The sequence below is a fragment of the Halyomorpha halys genome, unplaced genomic scaffold (assembly GCF_000696795.3).
Source record: "Halyomorpha halys isolate HHAL.00 unplaced genomic scaffold, Hhal_1.1 Scaffold465.1, whole genome shotgun sequence".
Taxonomy (NCBI): Eukaryota; Metazoa; Arthropoda; class Insecta; order Hemiptera; family Pentatomidae; genus Halyomorpha; species Halyomorpha halys.
In genome coordinates this window covers 560,956-570,818 of record NW_027106118.1, presented here as the reverse complement: position 1 = coordinate 570,818, position 9,863 = coordinate 560,956, and the positions used below count along the sequence as shown (strand labels likewise).

General features: G+C 33.3%; 1 protein-coding gene across 3 annotated transcripts in view; it reads right to left on the bottom strand.

The window, feature by feature from the left end:
- Positions 1-3,326, bottom strand: part of LOC106683098 (WD repeat domain phosphoinositide-interacting protein 4) — a 30,920-nt gene extending 27,594 nt beyond the window's left edge. For 2 of the 3 annotated variants that reach the window (XM_014424341.2, XM_067053677.1), the window contains exons 1-2: positions 3,086-3,325; positions 2,934-3,008 (exon numbers count right to left, since the gene is read on the bottom strand). In XM_014424341.2, coding sequence (XP_014279827.1) covers positions 2,934-3,008; positions 3,086-3,137 — 127 coding nt within the window. In that variant the 5' untranslated portion in view covers positions 3,138-3,325. Of the gene's footprint in view, positions 1-2,933; positions 3,009-3,085 lie in introns of all 3 variants that reach the window. The other variant, XM_014424342.2, reaches the window with a different exon arrangement.
- Between the last annotated feature and the right edge of the window lie 6,537 nt (positions 3,327-9,863).

The following is a 9,863-nucleotide window of genomic DNA, read 5'->3' as shown; positions in this document are numbered from 1 at the left end:
TATCATATCAAAAAAATGTAATTTATAAATTTATATATGTCCGATCACGGATTGATCAGTTTGCTGTGTAATGTAGCAACCCGATGTTTTTGGGCAGCATGATTGAATAAATTTCTTTCTCTGTGTTATCTTGTTTTTGTTCATAACCCCGATGAAGGCCTTATATTCTGGCCGAAACGTTGGCATTATTTTTACTAGATATAGATTTTTACTAATTGGTGTTCTTCACTCACCGCACCCCCAACCATCTTCTCCTCATATATAACCCTAGGTCAATTATTAACTCATCATCATAACAAAAAAATCTATAAGTAATATTGAGGGACCTACTAAAGTGCTTGAATATTTTTGGATAAAGATAATGATAATAACAAGAAAAATTAATAAAATATTTTATAAATTATTGACATAACAGAATAGAGAAATAGTTAGTATATATATGGAATAGCTTACTAACATACCTATAGAAGGATGTATCAAAATATTGGAGGAGACTTAGGACAAGATTAAGAATAACACAAAAATAAAGGAAAAAATATTTATGGAAGGTCTAAATCTGTGAATAAAAAATAATTATTTTACATATAATAATCAATGGTTTTAAAGTTTTTTCTATCTTCAAGTTATGTAGTAATATGTCACATATTTTTCAAGATTTATATGAGCAATAAAATAATAAAACATAATAAAGTTATGATGCAATATGCCACTTATTTCTCAGGATTTATATGAGCAATAAAACATTAATTTCCAATGCCCTACTAAAACATATAGCCCTAAACTAGAATGCTTCTACCACCATGTTTCATTTTCACTAGTAGTGGTATTAGTAAAAGGAATTAGTAGGACAGGTAAATTTAGTGGTTTATATTCCTTTCATGCTAGCCAGAATGAGAGTATTGAGATTTATTTTTCAGGACCACACAGAAATAAATATTTAATTTTTGTAGAAACAACCTTGATAGCCTGTGAGGTGATATATCAGCTCATCCACTTCACACTAAAGGCCTGTATGCCCAAATGTTAGTATTGTTCCAAGCACTATCTAGTGGTTCTCAAGGCATGTTACAGTATCTTTCCTTGACACAAAACGTTTGCTCCAAGAAAAGATTTAACATTAAGAAAACTAGCAGGAGCATGCATAGTACAGTTTTGCTGTTCCAATTCCATAGAAATTCTAAAAAAAAATTATGTTACCTAGTTCTAGGAAGAAACCTTTAAATTCTTAGAAATTCACTTTCTTTTACTCTTTGTTTTTTCTTCCTACCTCCTAAGAATTTATTGACTAAATTTATAATATATACAAGATTTTAAGCTAGGGACCTGCATCTAATATATACATTACTCAAATAGACTGTTCTTTTTAAGCCAAATGGCATTATAAAGAACTTTTTTTTTTACTCTTTGTCCTAACTAACATAATACATACAACTACACCTACACCTGATCTGGTCCTATAGTTATATCCTAATATTATGGTATTTTAAAACTTGATAATGTTAATAAAAGTTTTGGTCTTTCATAGATAAGTTATTTATTAAAAAAAAATATATCCACCAAAAAGTTTAGAAATCCACCAATACTGGTCCATTCCTTTTACCTGCTCTAGTCCCTTGCTGTTATATCCTCATATTGATATTTAAAAATGTGTTGATATTAATAGAAGTTTTAGTTTTAAATAGATTAGGTATTTATTTCAAAAAATAAAATCCACCTGCGCCGGTCTAAAGTCCAAATGAAACAGGGTGATGTAGAACTTTAAAAAGAAAATTATTTGAGCACAATATTCAGTTCCTAATAGATTAATAGCTCCTTATAGGAATCAGACTACACAGTTTAAAACTTTGGGATACTCATCATATCAGATTCATTATTGGTCTTAAATATTGTACATCCCTGAAAATAAGCAGGCAAATAAAACTTTGATGACAAGCAATTTTACTTGTATTTTAATCTTTTTGACTCAGAAAATTGCAAAATTGTCAGGAAAAAAATCAAGCACAGACTTTCAGATACGAAATGTAAAACCAGCAATGAGACATGACATGGGTAATTAAAATTTACTGTCCAAATAACAAATGCTGTTAAGTATATAGGAACATTGTAGGATAAATTGAAGAGCGAGGCTGAAAAAAAAAGTATTGAAATTCATATTAATTTTATGTTATCAAAAATAACAACCGAAAGCGTACAACCCATTAAACCAAAGAATGGATGATATATTATTTAAGAAGCCAGCTAAGAACCTCACCACATTCTCTCAATATTATTACGATATATCGCTTAAGAAGATAGCTTAAAACCCCACCACAATCCCTTAATATAACATTTAAAGTACCTTAGTTCTTAGAAATTAAAAAAATAAATTGCCATAAAAAAATTGGCATAATAGTTTTATTTGAGAGGTGGGCTGAAACTGGAAATCATAAAGACAATAGTGGGTCAATATTATAGATTACCATTCTTGAGATATAAACAAGATATTCTTGTGAAAGTATATAATAAAATGATTTTAAACCATAAAAGTAAAACAAAAAATATTCTTATAAATTAACATCTGTTATAAATACACCAGTTTTAACAGGAATTTCAATAAGTTTGTTTGGGATAAATAACACAAAAGAAGTCATGCATCATCTGCAGCATAGAATATTTCATTTTTAAATTATCTGGGATTAATAAATCTTCTGGGTCAATTACTAACCAAACTAAAGTTGACTAAGAAGTCCCATGCATTAAAAAAAAATAGAATTTTAACACCAGCATTTAGGCGTAAGTAATTGTAATTTCCATTTCAAATTGTCTAATGGGGTACAAGAAATTATAACCTCACAGGATTTAGGAAACCTCACAGGACTTAAGATACCTCAGATCATAATAGTTCACTAAACAAACTCATTGAGGAATACAAAGAAATAATTTAATGGGCTTACCATAATGAGATTTTTCAGTGAGAGGTTCCACATTATATATTCTTAAGGCATTTTCCATACAGCAAGAAAAACATCCTAATAAAAACGTCTAATCAGTGAATATGTTGAATATACAGTGATAATAAATAAACTAAGAATAATAAATGCAGTACCTTGGTCTTGATTGAATCTTAAACTAATTACGCCTTTGTCATTGTTAACCATTTTGCAAATAAATTTACTTTAAATAGTATTAAATATGAATAGTAAAATAATAATTGAATATGAGTGAATAATCTGAGAACAAACGATTTTTAAAAACTCCAAACAGTATCGTCTAATAACAGAAAAATTCGAACACTATTTCATGATCTCTCCCCGAAGGAAAGTGACAAAGAACCCATGGAATTCAAAACAAAGAACACTTGTAAACAAACATTAAAAAAGCAACGAAGTATTATCCAAAGAACGAAAAATGTATATAGGAAAGATAAAAGAACACAAGATGAATAATAGAATTTCATCGTATGTTACATTAATAATAACTAGATATAAAATAGAATTTCATCGACAAGACGCCAATCTACATAACTAATATCATTTACTACTGAATTTACAGCTTTGAATTTAACTGTTTGAAACCTCTAGGATAAGCTTATAATTTCATAGAAACTATAATAGATGTTTATTCTTCCATATCATGTTGATTTATGATTGAATCATTGAAACCTAATCATATTTTTAATTTCTATTTTAGCAAGAATGATCTGTTCGCTTGGTTACTCCTAGATAACCCCTCCCCTCCCCCCTCTGTATATCAGAAATGACCAGGAAGGGGGTCACATGGAGTTCAGCTCACTCCGTGAAAATTCACTAATAAGTAAATCACAATAGTGCTGATACTGACTTGGAATCCTCATTAAATATTGGAAAGGCAGGAAACTGCTCGTCAATCCGGACTACCATGGGAGCAGACAGAGGGAAGCAGTTATTACCTATTTGAATTCAGTCGTTTCATTTTCAATAATTTATTCTGATTATAGGTAATAAAAATTTAATATGTAATGATTGAATATATCATGAAGTAGAAATAAAATGGTGGGGATGGAATGCGGAATTACGTATCTTTATTTTACCCAACGTTTTAGGGTGCGGCCAAAGAAAAAAATGTTGCATGGCTGCAGATGGAAGGCAAGCACGAAAATGATTTCTGCAGGTAACCAACCTATTCCAATCATGGAGGGGGTTATCTAGAGGTAACCAACCTGTTCAACCTTGGAGGGGTCAAGAAATAAAAGGCGTCTTCAGATTCGAACTGGCTCCACTGCAGTTTCGTGGTAGTTAAAGTTGACGCTCTAATTCTCTCGCCTACAAACGGCCTTCGAGTACGAATTAGTTTCCACTTTGGCTCTCTGAGCATTGGACCCGGTTACCAGGCGGCATTTTGAGTTCTCCCACACAAGCAGTGATTTACCATCCGTAGATGAGGCAAAGATAGATGGCCTTTAAGCTGTCTCACTAATTTAATATGTAGACATATTATAACACTTCACGCGCTATGCCGGCCAAGAAGAGAAAGACTTGACTCTCCTTGCTTATCAGCAAAGGCATTCCGGAAGCTTGTGTCTCTTCGGACCCATCTGGATCCAGTCGCAAGTCAGACACATCATGGCCTCGCCAGATACGTCTTATCGCTTGAATGGGATTCAATAGGGGGCCCCCTCCCCTGCAAGGAACATTGTTCTGGTTGTAATGGGCAACATTTGTTGGGGCAATGCTCCGAATTCCTCGATTTGAATCCTCAGGAACGCCACGACTTCGTCAAGTGATACAGTTTGGGTCGGAACTGCTGAGAGCGGGTTATCACATATGGAAATGCCTTTTGGGATTATCGTACACATATGGTGACACCAACTATGAGAGCGTGTTGCACGTAGACAATTCAGCTGATCCCCTTGCCGCTGCAACTTTGGCTAAACCCAATGGTTTCGTGGGTTACACAGGCCGTACAACCAGCCCTCATTCCGCAGCAACAATGGACACTTCATGCGCCTAATTGGACGGCTTCAAGCGTTCTGCGCCAGTACGTCTACTACTCGATTCTGCTAGCCAGTACTTTTATTCCTGCTGAATGAGAGAGTCCAATGTAGCCCTTTGACGAGAGGACCGCTGGTTTGAGAGGCATTAATATTTCAAATGTCAAGGGATGGATTACGTGTGGACTAAGGTCCACCCTGGATAATAATAGGAACATAAAAGTCAGCGCTTTGGTGAAAGCATCACTTCCAACATGCCCGAAGAATTATCCAATCATGTCCTAGCCAATTCTTCTCTTGGTGTTCCCTGTCATATCGATTGCTCGTCAGCGTTGATCTTTATCCCTACCTAATAACTGGCACTCTCACCAAGACCTTCGGGGATAGTCGCTGTTACCTTCTACCAACTGTACCCGGCAAAGTCGTTATTAGGATGTACTATGATAATGCTTCACCCACCGGCTTCTTGCTCCTCGTACAGAATGATGAAGCACTCATTGATTTTGTCTGGCGGTAATATCGACTTTATGTTGATATTGGTTTTGTGGTTTGCGGCAATTTCGACTTTCATATTGGAACTGGTCATTTTGATTTTCATATTGATATTGGCACAGGGAGTGTTGATAGTAGGTGTATTTTGGTTCTAATTGTGAGGTCTACCGTTATTTCAGTAATATTCGTATCTTTTTGACTCGTAATTAGGTTTTTAAAACTCTTTGTGAGAGTTTGTGTTTACTCTGCTAGATGTTTAGTTTAATCCGTTTAGTTTTTTTCATAATATTAGTACAACGATTTAATTTGGTATTCCTAGATTGGTTGACATTTATTAGTATCTTATGATTTAAAAAATCTTACATATCTGGGTGCAAATTGTGACTATACAAATTAATAAAATCTGTTGGTTTTTCTTTTTTATAAAATAAAAGGTGTCCATAAATTCATGTTTTAATAGATTTACCGTACGCAATTCTTTGAATGGTTGATTAAATAGCGTAATGATGAATATTTTTTTATGTTTACAATATTTGCACTTGTAAAATAATTACAATCAGTAAATGAGCTACAATATATAGATATAGCATGGATTGGCTTGTGGGAGATAGCACCTAGTGGTGCATCTTCCTGATGTTCACTTTTTGATGGACTAAGAGATCACTCATCCAACTCCTCTACAGCCTACGCTGTTACGTCAAGGATATCATTTGTCACCATCTGTCTTACAAATTTATTAAAATATCCATATAGTTTGTCGTCAAACCGTATATAAGTGATAAGAATGTGGTTCATTTCAGTTGGAATGCGTAAGTTGGTGCAACTCGTCTCATTTGAAACGTAGAGTCACCACTTCGTTGCCAGTCTTAAAAATTGTGATTGAAACGTTTATTTTTTTTAAATCTGTGTCTTTTTAGCTGGTGCATAATTTTGGCTAGCGCAAGTCCAAATGGGTACATCATTGTATACGTTAAGTTTCAACCTGAGGTTAGAATTATTATTATATTATAGATCATTTGATAGAACGTATGTGTAGTATAGAATATAATAGCCGCAGTCGTAACTTTTGCTTTTTACGTGAAGGTCCTATGTCAACGTTCGGTAATAAACGTGTTCCAAGTATGTTAACGTATTTGTTTGTGGTATAGGGTAGTTTTCCATGTAAACTGGGGGAAGGTTTCGTGTCATAGAGTAAATGTGAGTGTAATACGCGAAGTCTAAAGTGGTGGTCGTGGAAACGTGAAAACCATGCGAAGAAAGCGAGGCGACTCTCAGCCATTTCCCTCCATGAAGTAATGCCTAGTGGAGGTCCCGTGGAGAGGAATGAACAGGTGAAGGGCGGTGGTTTTAGTGGGTAAAAATCCCACACACGGATAGGTACGGGCCTATCCGAGTCTTTTGGAGATTTCCACCGACCCTCGTAAAACACACACACACACACACACACACACATATATATATATATATATATATACAAACTCTGCGGTAAACTGAAACCATCTGTCTCCTGTATGATATGGTAACCATCGCTTCTTTCCAAATCGGGGCTGCATATAACATAATGGAGGGGATAACAGTAGCAAGAAGCCTTCAGCTACTTTCTTTGGGACCTCCGATGTTTGGCATAAGTCATAACGCATTAAATAGACACTAGGCTTCCAGATTGGGGGGAACAGTACCCATACAATAACCCATATATACTAATAACAGCATTCTACACCTACCCTTCTCTATCCACACACTACAGGCAAAGGTCAATCACAGCATTCACCCTAGGGTCAGAGAGCTCTGAAAATGCAGGCTCTCCCTGTGGGCTGGTAAACCAAACCTCTTAAAAAAACTGATTGCAGAAGAACACAAGTGAATATTGGACCGAATCGTAGGCAAAATCTTTGATATGAAAATGAAAACATTAATTTAATATGAAAAATTAAAGTTTAGACAAATGTCAAACAACAAAATAATTGGTTTTAGTAGTGATGTGGGATTGCTGAACTGTGGTGAAATAATGGTGGAATCCTGCAGTACTTGGGCCAGGCAAGTATAGATAGATCAGGGGTGGGAATTGTTCTCTCAAAATCATCTAGTGGAGTCTATAGGAATGCGGACTGATTTATGATGGTTCAATAACTGCTCGCTTCAAAATAAACATCAGAAATTGTTCAATACAACAATAAACAGAAATTGTACAAAAAAACAATTGTTCAATCCTACACTCTTAAGGAATCTTGTAAAGAGAGAACCAAATAGAATTTTTACCGTGTTCTGAAAGATGTCCTCCACAAAACCACAAAAAGATAAGTGATAATCACCATGGGAGACATGGATGATGAAGTTGGTTCTGAGAAGGAAGAAGCAGAATAAATAATGGGAACACATGACATTGAGCTAGCCAACAAAAATGAAGAGTTGTTTAAATATTTCTGCACTGATTAGAACCTTGTTATCAGAGGTACTTCTTCCTCATAGGGATTACCATAAGGTATCATGAATTTTTTCAGCACTGAGATATGTTGGGAGTGAGTGAATATTGTCTCGACTATGAAAATCCTATGAGGGGATAAATGAGCATGAAACATCTAGAAAGAGATAAACTGGAGAAATCAATTCAAGTAGAAGATTAACTAATGCAAGGCCAGTAGCAGAAAAACACAGGAAAATAATGCCTCAAACAGGTTGGTGCAAAGAAAATTTTGGAACGGTCATCAGAACTTTGTCGAAGAAAGGTTTCTGAAAGAGTTGACTAATAAAGGCTCTTTACATACCTTTTTCTTCTATTGACAGCCCTCAGTGAAATGAAGATTGAGAAAGATCTTGGTAGGAGGGAAAAGTAAAAGTAACTACAAGATAGACGAATCAAAAACGGTTTTATTTTTTCCAGAAATAAAATTTTATACAGACAAAATGAATGCACATTTACTCAAATAGATCTTAATTAGGGTTACATCCACTTACATATAATAGATATGAACATTTATTGAAATGGAATGCTATATTAATATTATAATTGTCTATTTTTTCTATTTATGGATGGTAAAAATAACAATACACTTTAAATATTTGAGTTGGAAAAATTTGTTGAGTTAAAAAAAATATTTAGACTGAGAACTAACACTAAAAGTATTAAAATGTTTGGTCATAATCTACTTGACTATATTTACAAAATGATGAACATAAATTTTTAAAATAATCTAAAGATTTTTCTCTTCATTATAATTTGGATGATATACATTCATTTATAATATAATTAAAAGTATATTTTTTACAATAGGAAACACCAAATTTTAAGATTTAACATCAAATTTAAAATGTTGCTATGTAACATGTAAATAATCTGTTATGAATTCGAAATCAAATATCACTATTCATTCTTAATTACATTTATTATTGATTCACATAAAATAAATTACTAAAATATATATACTCATTTTATAAAAATGAATAGTTTGGTTATATACATACAGTACTACTAAAAACCTTCCCAAGAAGATTTGTAAAACTTTTTCCAATAAAAAAAATAATAATAAAGTATAACTTTATAGTTGCTATATAATTTTTAAAGAATTAAATTTTTAAAGAATTAAATTGTTGATATATGGATGTTATAGATATTGTTTTTTGGAATTGCTTTAACCCTCTGTTCCTGGACATAATCTGAGGTATCTAACCTTAAGTTAAAGTGACAGTAGAGTATATCTTGAAATGATAATGTTAGATGACATCCTCACTAGTAAAGAAGGAGACAAAAAAAATGTCAAAGCAACATTCTTTTTGCTTACATTATCCTCATATTTTCCTGATTTTCTTGTTCATTGAAAGTCGGAGAAATTTCCTCTCCTTTACCACACATAAATTTACGAGTCCAATGTGCTTTACTAACCACTCATACAACTTTTTATGTATAATTAGTCATTTATAATTATTCATTTCTTTTAATTACTCTTCTCACACACTTTGTAGGGAAGTACTGTTTCTTGAATAGCGGTTATGCAAGGAGGTGTCAAAATTTGTTCACAATCACCATTTTATGCCTCAATTATGAGTATCCAATTTATTGGGGTTGAGGGTGCCCCAGGAGGGCTCTCGAATCCACAGGATTGACTTACGGCTAAAGTATATGAAAAAAATAATCTGCCAAAATAAAATTCAAACTTTGGTCCAGGAGATGGTTACACAGCACTTTACTTATTGAACTACACTCCTTCTGTATTTTAATGATGTTAAAACCAAAAATAGTCTTTCTATGAAATCAGGATCCTTATGTAGCAATCAGAGGTTTGGGAACACAGAGTTAAAATATTCTAGAGATTATTACTCACATTCCAGCATTGATAATTTTTTGATTAGATGTATTTCAGCTAAAAATAAAACTGAACAGTATGAGTTTGAAGATTTATTAAGAATAAAAAATTTTAAATTATAT